The sequence below is a fragment of the Prionailurus viverrinus genome, chromosome B4, assembly GCF_022837055.1.
Source record: "Prionailurus viverrinus isolate Anna chromosome B4, UM_Priviv_1.0, whole genome shotgun sequence".
In the NCBI taxonomy this organism is placed as follows: Eukaryota; Metazoa; Chordata; class Mammalia; order Carnivora; family Felidae; genus Prionailurus; species Prionailurus viverrinus.
The window spans coordinates 71,993,292-72,009,713 of record NC_062567.1 but is presented as its reverse complement, the minus strand read 5'-3'; the positions used below and the strand labels follow the sequence as shown (position 1 = coordinate 72,009,713).

The 16,422-nt window shown below is 40.3% G+C and overlaps 1 protein-coding gene across 7 annotated transcripts in view; it reads left to right on the top strand.

Annotated features, from left to right (window-relative positions):
* Window positions 1-15,609, top strand: part of SENP1 (SUMO specific peptidase 1) — a 51,612-nt gene extending 36,003 nt beyond the window's left edge. For 6 of the 7 annotated variants that reach the window (XM_047865230.1, XM_047865228.1, XM_047865229.1 and 3 more), the window contains 5 exons: window positions 9,088-9,291; window positions 10,120-10,199; window positions 11,141-11,225; window positions 11,744-11,839; window positions 12,788-15,609. In XM_047865230.1, coding sequence (XP_047721186.1) covers window positions 9,088-9,291; window positions 10,120-10,199; window positions 11,141-11,225; window positions 11,744-11,839; window positions 12,788-12,850 — 528 coding nt within the window. In that variant the 3' untranslated portion in view covers window positions 12,851-15,609. Of the gene's footprint in view, window positions 1-9,087; window positions 9,292-10,119; window positions 10,200-10,495; window positions 11,226-11,743; window positions 11,840-12,787 lie in introns of those variants that run through there. The other variant, XR_007153759.1, reaches the window with a different exon arrangement.
* The last annotated feature ends 813 nt before the right edge of the window (window positions 15,610-16,422 follow it).

The following is a 16,422-nucleotide window of genomic DNA, read 5'->3' as shown; positions in this document are numbered from 1 at the left end:
GAAACAAAGGAAATGTTTTAAAAATATTTGTTTACTTTTAATATAATTTATTGTCAAGTTGACTAAATAGTATATACAGTATGCTCTTGGTTTTGGTGGTAGATTCCTGTGATTCATCGCTTACATACAACACCCAGTACTCATACCAACAAGTGGCCTCCTCAATGCCCATCACCCATTTTCCCCTCTCCCCTGTCCCCACCCCCAATCAAGCTTCTGTTTGTTCTCTGTATTTGTCTCTTATGGTTTGCCTCCCTCCCTCTCTGTTTGTAACTATTTTTTTCTCCTTCCCCCATGGTCTTCTGTTAAGTTTCTCAAGTTCCACATATGAGTGAAAACATATGATATCTTTATTTTAGAGAGATTGAGAGAGAGAGAGCGAGCGTGAAGAGGGGAGGGGCAGATAGAGAGGGAGACATCAAATCCGAAGCAGGCTCCGGGCTCCACACTGTCAGCACAGACCCCAGTGTGGGGCTCAGACTCAAGAACCATGAGATCATGACCTGAGCCAAAGTCAAATGCTTAACTGACTGAGCCACCCAGGTGCCCCAGAAAGGAAATATTTTTAAATGGATGCCAGCACTAGAAATTATTTGTTGATCCCTGGCGATTGATTTAGGTAACTTCTGTGATTCAGTGGCTTGATGTTTGTGCTTTATAGCCTGATGATTCTACTTCTTAGAGGGCTTAAGCATTGTTTTATAAGTCTTCAGATAAATTTAGAAATACACGGAAATTATGTAGGCATACAAATAAATGGATCTGACTTCTGTTTCTGGTCATGATAAAATAAAATGGATGAGGTTTACCCTTTCAGTTTAGCTAGAAAACTGAACAAAACATGAGACAACAATTTTCGGATGGTGGATAACAAGATCCCTGAGAGAAGGAAAATGAAAGGGATGAGCTGATGATTTCCCCACCTCACTAGGGTGGTGTATTGGGGGTAGAGGGCTGGAAGAACCTGGAAGTATCTGACAGTCTTGCCAAGTGGAGGAGACAATTCAGACATCAGGGAGGTGAAAGTCGCTAAGGTTTGTGAGGTACAATACTGAAGGGAGGGTGGCTGCACAAAGAGAAAGTCCCAGAGACATGCAGAGGCCCCACTTAAATCTTTGACTGAGCATTGATCTGTACGTATATAGAAAGAAAATACCAGAGGCTAGGGAAAGAACACCAGAAAAAAGGAATCAGAACAAACCTCAAAGCTAATACAGGTGCTTAGAGTAGTTCATATTCCAACCAGTTAGAGTGGAAAGGTCATGAGGCATTGAATAGAGCCTCAAAAGGATATTACCTCAGGAGTTGGGCCAAACTGGCCCTAGAATAGAGGCTACTCTGGACCTATGGTAGCAAAGTTTAATTTAAGCCTTGAAAACTTGAAAATGAGTTGAATGACTTACCTGTATCACAGAACAAAAGCCCAACAATATTTAAAGAAATACAAACATATTCTGGTAACAACAAAACCTAGTGACATGAAATCACAATATCCAGCATCCAATCAGATGTTACCAGGCATATAAGGTAGAAGGAAAATGCAATTTAGAACAAAGGAAAAAACAGTTACTAGAAATACCCAGAAATGACAAAAATGATAGAACTAGCTTACGTTGGCAGGATATTAAAGGGGATATTATAAATACATTCCATATGGTTAGGAATTTAGAGGAAAATTAACATTATGGTGAGAAAAATGGAAGATGTAAAAGAAGACTTCGGTTGAACTTAACAGCGATGAAAAATACAGTATCTGAAATAGAGAATGTAAGAGGTAGGATTAATAGTAGATTGGACCCTACAGAAGAAAAAAGTAGTGAATTACAATATATGGCAACAGGAACAATCCAAATGAAACAAAAGGCTGAAAAAAGATGAGTATCAATGAGCTGTGGAGCAATATTAAGCAGTCTAAGCATGTAATTAGAATCTCAGAAGGAAAGATGGGTGTAAGTGTTATCAGAAAAAATGTTTGAAGATACAATGGTAGATTTTCCAACTTTGGAAACTTAAACACTGGCAGATTCAAGAAATTCAGCATACCCCAAGTAGGAGAGACACCACACCAAAAAGTATAATAACCAAGTTGCTGAAAACCAGTGGTAAAGAAAAACATAACAAAAGCAGCCAGAGGAAAATAGATACATTATATACTAAAGGAATATATAATGTGTTTCCAACAGAAGTAAGTGTAGGCCAGAAGACAGTGTAGCTACCTTTTTCAGATACTGAAGGAAAGGGGTGCTTGGGTGGCCCAGTCAGTTAAGCATCTGACTCTTGATTTATGCTCAGGTCATGACCTCATAGTTTGTGGGTTTGAGCCCCACACTGGGGCTCTGCACTGTCAGTGCTTGGGATTCTCTCTCTCTCTCTCTGCCCCGCCCCCATCTGAAAAAATAAACTTAAAAAATTTTTAAGAAAAAGGTACTGAAGGGAAAAGAAAACTTGTCAACTTGCATTCCATACCCAGCAAATACATCTTTCAAAAAACAAGGGTGTACTTTTTTCAGACAAACAAATGCCGAGAGAATGCATCACTAACAGACCTGTCTTATAAGAAATATTAAAGGGTATTCTTCAGGCAAAAGGAAACTATGAGGTAGAAATTTGAATCTATACAAAGGAATGAAGAGCAGTGAAAATGTCCTCATTTTTTAATACCTCTGTAAGACAATTGACTAGTGAAAGCAGAAATAAGACAATGTATTGTGGGATTTGGAATATAAGATATGACAGTCATAACACAAAAGAGGGGGGAAGTGAAAGTACATACTAGCATAAGATTTGTACACAGTATGTGAAGTGGTATAGTGTTATGTGAAGATAGATTGTCATAAGTTAAAGACCTATATTAAAAATCCTAGAGCAACCACTGAAAAACAAAAATAAAAAACAAAGCGGTATAGTTAATAAGCAAATAATGAAGATAAAATGGAATAAAAATACACAATCCAATGGAAGCCAGGAAAAGAAGAAAAAAGATATGAAGAACAGACCCAGCAATATCAATAATCACATTAAATGTAAATGGTCTAAGCCAGCACACCCAATAGAAATATAATGTGAGCCACATATGTAATTAAACATTTTTTTTAATGTTTATTTTTGAGAGAGAGAGAACGAGCAGGGGAGGGGCAGAGAGAGGGAAACACAGTTTGAAGCAGGCTTCAGGCTCTGAGCTGTCAGCACAGAGCCCAACACAGGGCTCAAACTCGTGAACCATGAGATCATGACCTGAGCTGAAGTCGGATGCTTAACCGACCGCGCTATCTAGGTGCCCCTTAAATTTTCCAGTAGTCACATTGAAAAAAGTAAAAAGAAACAGGTAAAATTAATTTTAATAGTATATTTTACTTAACGTGATGTATGCAAAATGTGTCATTTTAGTGTATAGTAAATATTAAAATATTATTCAAGAGATATTTTTACCTCCCCTTTAAAATTTGTACATGGGGGGCCTGGGTGGCTCTGTCATTTGAACGTCAGACTCTCGATTTCAGCTCAGGTCATGATTCCAGGGTTGTGGGATCGAGCCCCACACCCAGCTCCGCTCTGAGTGTGGAGCATCCTTAAGATTGTCTCTCTCTCTCCATCTGTCCTTCTCCCCTGCTTGCATGCAAGGTGCTGTCTCTGTAAAAAAAAAAAAAAAAGCAGAACTGTCACAAGAAAGAAACCCATTTTGTTTTATTATTTATTTCAAATCCCTGTTTTTGCTTTTTTTAAATTTTTTTTAGTAATCTCTACACGTAACATGGGGCTCAACTCACAGCCCTGAGATCAAGAGTTGTGTGTTCTTCCCACTGAGCCAACCAGGTGCCCCAAGAAACCCATTTTAAATGTGAAGACACAGTTAAAAGTAAAAGGATGCAAATACTAGTCAGGAGAAAGATGAAATATACCTGTATTAATATCATATCAAGTAGAATTCAGAGCAAGGAATATTACCAGTGACAGACATTTCAAAAGGAGTAGGTTCTTCAAGAGTACTTAACCTAGGTATGTATACACCTAGTAACAGAACTTCAAAATATGTGAAGCAAAACTGATAGAACTGAAAGGAGAAATAGATAAATCTTTAATTACTGTTGGAGACTTTCACATCTCTCTCGACAATCAATAGAAGAAGTAGAAAATCATAAAGGATATAAAAAGCCAGAGTAGGGGCACCTGGGTAGCTCAGTCAGTTGAGCATCCGACTCTTGGCTTCAGCTCAGGTCATGATCTCGCAGCTTCATGGATGCAAGCCCCACATTGGACTCTGTGCTAACAGCACAGAGCCTGCTTGGAATTCTCTCTCCCTTTCTCTCTGCCCCTCCTCCACTCAGGCTGTGTCTGTCTCTCTCAAAATAAATAAATAAACTTAAAAAAAAAAAAAAAGCCAGAGTAGGTACCCAAATGCTTGTGGGCAGGAAACACTTCCTTCTCTACACAGCACTAAATATGCCCTGTTCCATATGGAGAGACAGGATGATGCTCTCCGGTCTCTTTATTTTCCCTCCAGGACCCTGTTCTTCCTATCATCCCTTACTATTAATTTACATGGATGAATTAGGAAAAGAGCAAGCAGACATGTCTTTCCTTATTAATTATTGTCAATTATTTCCAAAGTGCAAAATCATTAGACTGTTGGAATTTTGTATTTCTGACTTCTTTCCAGCTAGGGAAACACCATAAGGAAAAGACTCATAGCATTTATGGGGAGTGAGGGAGTACAGGTGAATTAAGGTAGAATCTATGTAGCAGACTGACTACACTGATGACAAACCTAACTAGCCAGGCAGACTAATTACCTATTTTGTAAGTCTCATCTCTGAAAGGAAAGAAATGTCTTTCAACTATCCTGTATCACAATAGCCTTGTGTATAGAGAAGTTAGTCTTACTTGATTGATAGTAGGGACGTAAGAAGTAAGACTTAATAAGTGATATACTAAGATCATCTGACTTTTATTGCAGAATCAGCATCTGAAATCAGAGCACATAACTCTGCCTAGCATTCTGACTGTCGTAACAAAAGTGGAAATGGAGAATTAGTAGTGATCGCAGCTTCCTGGTTGTTTCCAAGAAGCCGTTAAATTTAAGTGATGCTCAGTAAAGAGAGCAAAACATTTAATGTAAAACATTAAGCCCAACTAGATAAGCCTAGCACAGGGAATAGGTTTTCCTTAGGGAATAAAAAGTGATTCCATAAGAAGGGGAAAGAAACTAGGCAAAATGAGATAAATTAGTTAGGTGAATATGATGTGTCTATCATATGCTCTGTACTCTTACATGTAGAATAGTGATCAGATTGGAAATTTCAGTGTTTCTAACATGACTTACTGGTAGGTTCCACATCATTGTAGTTATCTCTTAAAGGTGTTTCTTAATAGAACTAGTCCTTTTGATAAACCAGGGATTTATGCAGGGTCATAGGGAGAATAGTAATTGCAATTATCACAACTCCATAAAAATAGATGTGGTCTTTGTCTAAAACTTTGGCAGTAATTCTAATAAATAATTTGTTACTTGAATTTGCATGTGAGAAAAATCCTGGGTATGTGTTCACAGTGAGGGGTGCAATACACAGAGCTTACCTGAAGTCTGCCTTCTGTATTAATTAGGTTAGATCTTAGGGGCAAATGACCTGACTCATAAGTGCTGCTGCTTGTCTTATCTTTGTGGTTTGTGGTTGACAAGGATAGATTTAATTTGACCATCAGAATAGGGAGGTCAAGTTGAAAATGTAGAGAAGTAAAACAGGGAAAATGGCTCCCCCCAAACTTGCCTTGGTCTCTGCTTAGGAGCACTGCTAAGCCCAGGACTTTCAGAACATTTTCTAAGCCAGTTAGAAAGGTTTAATGTGTAGAATTGGGAAGGGTTAAAAGTTAAGATAGTATTGTTATTGAGATGTTTTACTTCTAAATGGATGAGAAAACAATAGTTTAGCTGGTTTACTGGGTGAGAAGGAAGGTACAAATAGCAGTGGTCATTTATGTCATTGTGGTAACATACAGGAAAAATATTGAGTCCTTAGTTTGAAAACATTGTAGGCTTCTTTTTTTAAAAGAGAAGCTTTTCCAGCTTCAGCCTGGCAGCTCTTCAAATAAAATCACAAAGGAACAAGACACTATAAACAACAGTCCCACCCCTCAAAAAGCACTGCATAGACAAGCAGGCGCTCATGGCCAAGGCTGTGAAGGCAGGAGGAGGGGCAGCCCCTTAGTCACTGGAGCCGCAGCGGGCATACAGACAAGTGTGGGCCCCAAAAAGAGTGACAAGTGGACCAACACTGGCAGTTGTCCCCACATACTGGTATATTGGCAAGACAAACACAGCACAGGGCTGATTTACTACTTTTAGCCCCCTTATTTCAAGGGGAATTCAAGATCTTCTGGCACTAAGAGAGTCTTGTGTGCAAAAAAGCTCTCACTATAGGAGGGGAGAGACCCTTGTCTTCACAAAACACAAGCAAATGCTCTATCACTGCTTCTCTTTCATCTTAAACACTGTGATCCCTTCTCTCATTTCTTTTTCCTTCATCTTCAGCCCTCCTCTGTGAGATGACACGTAGGATTCTTTTTGTTCTCTAACTCCTAGCTTGTTTTTTTTGGTATGATTGTGTCTTGGCTGACCTATGGCAATTTTCCTCATTTGGACAGAGTAATAGCTGAAAAACTAAGGAAACTTGGATCTTCGTTCTGCCTCAGATGTCAGATTATACATCCTCAGTTAATGGGAAGGAACATTGAGGCCACCAAGCTCCCTCCTACTGGGATACAGGGGAAGTGAAAAAGAGCCCAGATCACTCCTTAGAGCTAATTAACAAGCTGACTTTGGAGGAGGTCCTTTCCCTCACAGTGGACAGACCATGGTTGGAGGCAGAACTGAAGCGATGGAAGAGGGATTCTCAAAGGAATTAGACAATGTGGTATCCTGATCATTAGGTCTCTTTTCTTCTTAAGTTGGGTTGGTCTTCAGCTTTATAGTCCATGCTTTTACAATTGAAACATAAAAATAAAACACCTAACAATCCAGGCTGTGTAAGTCTAATTTCATTGGTTTCTAGAACTCCTTCCTCCTAGGAAAATCATGGGTAGCATGATACTCATTTATGTCATCCTTTTTTACTTCAGGGTAATGATCCCAAAGGTGATGCTCCTCTGATAGACACCTAAGGGAGATACCTCTTCATGGCTTTCATGTGCTTGGGCCTCCTTATCTCTGCCTGATTCTTTCCATCTCCTGCTCGAGTCCTTATTGCCTTTTAGAGTACATGACTTGTCTGCACCATGGAAAATTTGGCCTACAGTGAATGGCAGTCATCTGCCTATTCATTTCACCCCTTGGATTGAAGGGTTTAGCCTTGTAACATGGCTAATGCTGTGGGATGAGTAGAATACCAGAGGAATCAATCCTTTCTTGCTGATTTTTTTCTCACTAGAGAATGTAGTTTATAGCCTAGAAATCTGTGCCTGTTGGACAAGTCTTCCTGCATTCCTGGCTGCCTTTCACAGGCCTAGAATCATCATTAGCACCATTATCCTTGGGGGCAGAATTAGATTGAAAGCCTCCATTTGAGAAATCTGTGATCCTAATTATGTTTTGATTCATTATCATTATTTAAAATAACTGAGCTCCTGTTATCTATTGGGCATCACACTAGGCAGAGGATTAGCCACAACCCAAGTCCTCTGGACCTGTTGGGCCTGTTGCTCAGACTTCAGAGATGCAGGCAGAACAGTGTCTGTCTTCAGTCCTAGTCTTCCCTCCCACCCCCACCCTCAGAGCTCTGCTTCAAGGCGAGTGTGGTTTCCCTGCAACTGCCTAGGCGTCCTCTTCTGTAGGCCCTTTCTCTAGTCTAGACCATGTTTTGGTGTGTTCCTGGCAGTGTTCCCTGCTGCCTACCCAGTATGTAGTTGCCTACTGTTGGGCAGTAGCTCACTGCTCTGGCATCCTAGTGTGTAAATATTTGTCAAAGGACAGGGGCGTTTTCCCATTCCCCAAAAAGCATTCTGAAAAATGTGCCTGTTTTCTTAGTCATATTTCCAAGCTGTGGATCAGTTAGCCCATTCATTCCTTGCAGTTGACAGACACTGGCCTGGCCTTAGCTGGCCACATAAAGTCAGTATGCAGTAACTTCCGGCACGGTAACTTTCAGGCTTGAGTACCACGGTGTCTTGGACCTACAGGAACCATAGTGGACACGGTCAATATTAGAGAATACGTTGTTTCATTAACAGAAAGTATCACGTATCTTCCATAACGTGAATTAAATTTCTTTCGCTCATACTTGATACTGGAGGCATAAATAGAGTCAACAAAAATGAGAAAGCTAACCATATAAATTCTGGAGGAGAACTTTACTCTTCATGTTTGTGACTGGGCTTTCAGGTCTCATGTAATGTAGGTTTTTATACAACATCCGTGTCTGCCTCTGTAAAGGTACAGTGCTGAGCTGTCAGTTTAGAGGTGTTTTTCCCAGTGCAGTTGATGGTTTATCCTGTCACTCAATTCTACATGAGACCAAAGCAGTTTGCCTCAGCAAGATGGCTTATTAGGCTGAAAAGGCAGTCTTTAGCCATGGAACAGTTTTCTGTCTGTGCAAAATCACGTGACCCACATGTAAGGATTGAACTGTTGGTCTTAGCTATTATACTAGACTGTGAGCTCAGGATTTCTTTAAATTGTTCACCCAGCCTCAGTAGATTAAAGTAACTACTAATGTGTCTTATCAAAATGTTTGGCTCCTTCCTTTCCTTTTCTCTTAAGTCTCGCCTTCTAGCACCCCTTCCTCCTCACTCTTGTTTTTTGACCTAATCCTCAGTCTTCTACAGATCTGACCAGCATGCTCTCATATGGATCCTACAACCCATAATATATGTGTGTGTGTGTGTGTGTGTTCACTTTCTCTGTTTTCACTGTTTACAAGTACCTCAACCCTCCAGAATTTGATCTAGGGGCATGAGGCTGTTGGGTGTTGAAGTCTTAATTGATTAGGAAACAATAATATATGCTGTGTGCAATACAGCAACTGCTTTTCCTTCATAAAATACAACTGTTTTGAAAGGACTGAATATCTATTTTAATACATAAATTTCTTCCCATAGATCATCAATTTCTACATGAATATGTTGATGGAGCGAAGTAAAGAGAAGGGATTACCAAGTGTGCATGCATTTAATACCTTTTTTTTCACTAAGTTAAAAACGGCTGGTTATCAGGCAGTGAAACGTTGGACAAAGAAAGTGGATGTGTTTTCTGTTGACATTCTTTTGGTGCCCATTCACCTGGGAGTGCACTGGTGTCTTGCTGTGAGTACCTCTCCTTTAATCAAATTTAAAAGAAATCTACATAATTATAGAATATACAGAGTAGTGAGTAGTAATTCTACATTTTCACTGGATGATTGTGAGAAAGAATAGTATTTAGTTGGCTGAAAATTGGATAGATCAATGAACTTCCTGTCAAGAGTGGGAGATACTTAGACTTTGAAGAAAGTTGTGGAATTTCCTTTTCTGGAAATATTTAAAAGGGAGTTGTAAGTCTATAAACAGCCTCAAGGCAAGGCATGGGGAGAAAAAGTGACTTTTTATGATGCTGCCAACTCAGATTCTGTGACTATTGTTTTCTGCCTAATCATGATTTGCATACTTGGTAATTTAATACTTTTTATGACCCTGAGAACATGAATACATTAGCTTAATATATTAACAAAAATATAAAAGTTATTTCACAATCTATTTTGAGTTACATTTTAAAAGCATAAAGCCAAAGAGAAATTCTGTACATAAAGAACAAAACCCCAAATCTTTTACCATCTTTCTGACACTGTGTGGAAATGATTTTATTCATCTTACAGTTTCTGAAGAGCATGTGTGTCTTCACTGTTGTCTACATTGCAGATGAAGAACCTACATACGAGAAAAAGATTTCAGGGCCACTAATGAGGTCACCATAGTTCCATGTAAATAATCCCCTTCTTCTCTCCTCACAGCTTAAGCATGGTATAATGCAGAGTATCAGTTAAACTTGTTGTGATTTCACAAGAAATCTGGCAAAAGGCTCTAAATTCCAGGGAAGGGAAAAGCTGAGAAACTACTTTTCTTCATTTTATAAACATGCAGATTTTTTATTCCCAGGTTGTGGACTTTCGAAAGAAGAATATTACCTATTACGACTCTATGGGTGGGATAAACAATGAAGCCTGCAGGATCCTCCTGTAAGTAGGGAGTTGAGGACAAAAGAGTTTGGTGTCAGGGCATATGTTGTGTTTTTCCAGCTGTTGAACTCAGTTCTTTTGTTACCGTCAATGGAGTGATTAATAAAGAAAATTTTCATATTAAGAATGGATATTTTATGTCTGAGTAAGTCAAGTTTAATAGTAATATATCGATACCCAAAATATATGGGACAACTATTGTCCCAGTGCACTAAAAATAATGAGTGAGTCAATATGTATATATAGATAATAGAAACTACTTAGAAATCATCTAATCCACCCTCCTAATTTTTCAGATGAAGAAATCAAGACCCACAGAGGTGACTTTGATATGCTCAGGTCCTACTAGTTAGTGGCTCAACTGGGAACCAGAATGCAAATCTCTTTATACCCTTTATCTGTTTCTCTTTCCAAAATGCCTCTTCCTCACTGTACCACTGTACCACTCTGGTGGCCAGGAGGAGGTAGGTTCCAGAATGGTGAACAGTTTGCACTTAAGAAGAGTGCTGTATATGAGGTATGCACTCATCAAGTTGTGATTTGGATTGAATTTTCACACAGGAGAGTCAAAACTAAAAATAGTGAATAAATGTCTTGATATTGCTAGAGAAACCTTCTTCCACGAGACTGAGTTCTAAAGGACCATATAAACCAGGGAAAAGAATCAAAACTCATTCCTCAGGATGAGTAGCAGGTAGCAGGAACCTGGGTGTCAGAGGCAGAGGTCATGTTTCTCTTGGGTTGCCAGGGTGGGCATGAATTATGGGGAGTTGCAGGGGAAGTTTAGGAGTCCAGAGATTCCCTGCCCAGCATTGCATTATATACTGTTTTCCCCAGAAGTGCAAACAAAATCCTTCTTAAGGATTGTTAGCCCCATTCTTAAGGTGGCAGCTGTCCTCAGTGTTCCCACAGCTCATCTCATTCTCTCCCAATGCCTTTAGCCAATACCTAAAGCAAGAAAGCATTGACAAGAAAAGGAAAGAGTTTGACACCAATGGCTGGCAGCTCTTCAGCAAGAAAAGCCAGGTACATTTCATCTTGATAAAGTAGAAATCCTGGGAAGGAAAGGGTTTTACTGCTTGATTCCCAGGGACCTTCTATCTTAGTGTCTAGCCTGACTTCAGCTTGGTTGTTTGGTTTCTCAGGGAAGATAGAGTAAGTTCTGTGGGAAAACTGGTAATGTGTTTCTCATGCAGAACTAGGTTTTCTAAATGCCCAGCTATTTTGCTGAGCTTTTCACTCCTGTGGGAAATGTTTGCTGATTGGCCGTTGTGGGAGGGACTAGTCTTTACATCCTTGGGTATCATGGAAGTCCAAGAGAGTCTCCTGTGTTATTAATATGAAGATTAATATTAATATGAAGACCTGACTGAGATGCTATATTTTTTCCTCTGAGCTTCTGTTGTTCTGGGTGGTGGACTTAGGGTCATCTCTTCAAAATTCAGGGAAACCTATAACATTTATATTCTTTGGTTCTTATTTATAATCTAAGTAGAAGGAAAGAAGCTTGGAACAATGTTACCTTTTTGTTTTTGATCTTTCAGGAAATTCCACAGCAGATGAATGGAAGTGATTGTGGCATGTTTGCCTGCAAATATGCTGACTGCATTACCAAAGACAGACCAATCAACTTCACACAGGTGAGCTGAGCCTTCAGGAAGGAGCCCTGTGACCACCCTGTCTCCAGGCTGCCCGATAGATGTATTTTCATCCACTTGCTCTGCTTATGGGACTCTGTCTGTGGCTCATAACACTGGTGGTTACTGCCTGTACCACATCACAAGAAAAAGGATAGTGATAGGCTACATCCTGGGTTATCTTACATCACGTATTGTAGTCAAGGAATCCTGGTCATTAGCAGATTCTTCTCTGTCTCTCTCCCCCACCTACCTCAATTCCTATAGGAAACAAAGAACTGGGACCAGAGCACGTTTTCTTCATTTTCTCTTTATTTAGTTAGCAGTCAGGTTTTGGGACAGGCCACACACCTTGAACTCCTAGTGTATTTGTCATGTTGCTTTCCTCCTCTCTGCCCCTCCCCTGATACAGCTGGTCATTCTTCTCTTAGTTTGTGATTGTTTATTTCTGTCCACGTGGTCCTTCAGAGACCAGAGTGCATTGAGACTAGAGATTATGGTTTATTCTATGTCCTTCACTTCACATTAATGGTTTTACCAGACTTTGCCACCATAGCCCTTGAGTGGAGCTGATCCTTGCAGTTCCTATAACTCTTCCCCTAAAAAGTGAATTTTTGATTTTTGGGCCTTAGACTCCTACCTTCTTCAGGGTTCAACATAGAGGACTTGATAGACACCATTCTCAAAATTCTTAGAGAAGTTCAGGTATAGCCTGGGGACTTCTAGCAATGCCCAATAAAATTTGTAAGGCCACAACAATGGAAAAGAGCAATAGAGATAGCAGTAGAAAACAATAGAAGAAAATTACATGTAATCAAGAATTGAGCAATTTGAAAGACCAGAAATGCAACTGAGGCTCTTTTAGTTGTAAATCTTGAGAAGGAAAGAAAGGAGTATTGGGTCTGGGTAAAAACAATGAAAAAAATTAAGTGTATCTCTGTGTCCCTACAGCAACACATGCCATACTTCCGGAAGCGGATGGTCTGGGAGATTCTCCACCGAAAGCTCTTGTGAAGACTGTCTCAGTTAGCCGACATTGACCTTGCGGGGGACCAGCTCTTTGTTGTCTATAGCCAGAGACCTTGGAGACAGCTGCTCCCAACCCTCTGTTCTTGTAAAGCCCTTGATCCTGGACCAGGCCCTGGCGAGATGCATTCACAAGCACATCTGCCTTTCCTTTTGTATCTCAGATACTATTTTTGCAAAGAAACTTTGGTGCTGTGAAAGGGGTGAGGGACATCCCTAAGCTGAAGAGAGAGACTGCTTTTTACTTCTTCAGTTCTGCCATCTTGTTTTCAAAGGGCTCCAGCCTCACTCAGTCCCTAATTTCGGGGCCGAGAGAAGCCTGGACAGATTCTTGATTTCATATAAACTCTTGTTAGGCCTTACTAAGAGGTAGGAAAGGGCATGGGCAAAAAGGTAGGGATGAAAACCACCAGCATATACACGCACACATACATACACACAGGATTTTCAAGATGTGTTGTCAGGAAAGTGACTGTAAAGTGGACTTTGGGTCACATGCATAAGTCCCTCCTCCAGGATTTTCCCTATTTATATGCCTCTTTGTGAAATCCGTCTGCTTCTGTACAAGGCTATTTTATCATCTGTAGCTTCCTCCCATCCTGAGGCACAGCACATGAGCCCTGGGTGGACCCCGAAGTCCCAGGCAGTCCTTTCCTTAAAGCAGGGGTTTGCATGTGCTCACAACACATGATATGGGGAAGACCCACCCAGGGAGCGGTTTAGTGGAGCAACAAAGGCACCACTTTTACTGCCGCCTACTTCTGACCAAGAAGAAGGACCTCAGTCTTTAGCATAAAATTCCAGCATTGGATGAATGCAGGTCTAGTTTGGTCTGTGGCTAGTTAGTTTAAATATGTTTCTAACCACAGAGAATTTTATATATATATATATTTCATATATATATATATATATATTTCACAGGGATACGTGTTTTTTTAAAAGGCTGAATGTGTTCACCACTTTAGCCTGTAGATTTATTTCCATTTTCCAAATTTAGCTCTAGCACGCACAGATCCCAGCCCCTATGTGTAGGGTGTTTGTGGACTTCCTAACAATATTTTGAGGCCTGAATGAACTTTGGCTTAGGGGTAGAGGTTACAGAGGGAGGCAAGATTTTCAACTGGAAAACGGGTGGAATTTGGACTTGAGACTAAAAAAACCGCTATTCCTTTTGTTCTTTCTAGCATCTCCCCCACCCACCGAGCGCTCCTCAGGCTAGATAGTGAAACGATCCAATGCCAGTGTCATTTTGTACTTCAGTTCCAAAACAGGAACGTTTTATACTTTTTTCTGTATTGTAATAGGTAGTTTTGTATGAAATATTTTCTCTTCTTCCCTTGTACCCCATCCTTTCCAACATTGTGCTTTCTCTCTGGGCTTATTTGAAAATTTTACTCTGTTTTATACCAAGCTTGTTTAGTACATTTTTCTATGTTTTACCACAGGTTACAATTTGAAAAGAAAACTATTTTTTTTAAATATTCCATTGTTAACTGAATGTTACTGTTTCCACTCCAGCAACTAGATGTCCTACCTTTTTCATAACTGCCTGCCTTTTTGGGGAAGACCACCTTTTCTTTCTTTCTCTTTCTTTCTTTCTTTCTTTCTTTCTTTCTTTCTTTCTTTCTTTCTTGTGTTTTTCTATAGGAAATAAATAGCTTTCTATTTATGAGTTGCTGAGACCTTTCACATTCTCTCTTAGAAAGCTATGGCATGCAGGCTCATTGTAGGACTCCTGTACATGGATTCTTGGTATTTAATGTATTTCAGTGGCAACTTGAAAGGTGGCAATATGGTATAGATTCTGATTATGAATCAGAAGACCTGAGTTTTTTCAGGTGCTCTTGCTACTGTCTGGGGGACTCAGAACAAGATAGTTCTCTGTATTTATTGTTTGTCCATTTAGATAACATCTGTCTTACCTTCCTCACAGACTTTTTGTACAGACCAAAGCAACAAATATTTATTGCCATGTATAACAGAAAATGAAACATGCAACAAAAGCACTTTGAAAAATATATAAGGAATTGTTGAGCCTGTGTGAACGTGGACCCCCTTTCTGGTCAATACATTTTTGTACAAGGGGAAGTTAGTGATCCTGAGACCACCCTACATGGGTGGACCAAGCTGAGACATAGGTTGTGGCCCAGGGTGGCTCAATGGGAACCACCCATTTGACTATATTTGGGTCTATATTTGACTTCTGTAGTGGGCTATTTTTCCAGAGAGCTAGCCACAAGATCAGGACTAGCATCTGGAAACTTAATTTCTCCTTTATTTAAGGGTGGGCTTTGATGACCAGGGAGGGGAAAAAAAGAGGTTCTTGCATTACATGGCTAAGGGCATGCTACCAATATCTTATTTAAATTGCTTTAAACTAAAGCCTATTGCTTTCCTTTTCTCCTATCTTCCATTCTTCTCTGTGCTCAGTGCTCGTAATGACCTACCTCCCCTTAAAAAGGAACACTCGAGAGATGATGAACTCTATCTAGATATAGAGCCTTCAACAGAAACCACAGTCCCAACAATCACTCCTGGACCCTGTACAGAGAAAATCAGAACATTTGCGAATACATGGCCCAAGGCATGGAGGTTAGTTCTGTCCCATTTTTTTGCCTGGGACCCATCGTTGCTCCTGGGAGTCCTGTTTGGGGTTGAATGTAAGAGTTCTTTTCCCTCTTCCTCTCCATCATGGAGACTGTGTATAAATGTGTAAACTGACTTCTCTATATATGAGATGCTTCATACATGTGTGTGGTATCAAATTTTATTTAGCCCCTCTAATTGTGTAATTGTGCCAGCATCTTCTACCCACTGTCCCTAGCAATGTTAGCCCCAAGTTTTAGTGTCCTGGGGCAGACACAGGTAGCCTGAAAAAGTACTGCCAGCAACCCCATCCCATAGTCTGTCCATCACCACCTGGTTTCACATGGCTTATAAAAGGCCTAGAGGAGAAGGAAAGGGTTCACTTAAGAGCACCAGTGTTTTTAATGTTTCGGCTTCTGGTCATTCTCCCTTGCCATCCCTCCAGCTCTCAAATATGTCTTCAGAGTAAGAGAGACAGATAACTGACACTTAGACTTTGTCTTCTCCCTTGCTCCACCTGGATGGGCCAGGGCAAGGTAGAATATAGAGTCTCAGGCCCTGTTGGTGATTCAAACAGGCTATATGCTGAGCCCCTGGAGAAGTTGCCATGTTTCCCTGCCCAGGAGGAACCTGCCCATAGCTTCAAATTCATCCTAAAATTTTGGAGGGGACAAATAAGGCCGAGCCAGCATCTTTCCTTATAGCCCAGGGCCTATTTCACCTGTGCTGAGTCCTAACACTAGCTATCTATTAAAGAACCCATCTAGTAAGACTACCATTCCCAGCTTTGGAGATGAGGAGAGACCTAAGGGTATGTGGGGTCATGCTGGTCATCCACTCATGAATCCCCTGTAGAATATAAAAGAGAAACTAGAAGACTTTGAGCCAGAAAATAAACCTTAAGATAATGTTAGTGCAGGCTGCCTCTTTGGTCTGTTGGGGATAGGGTAGGGATAATTCCAATTATGAGTGGT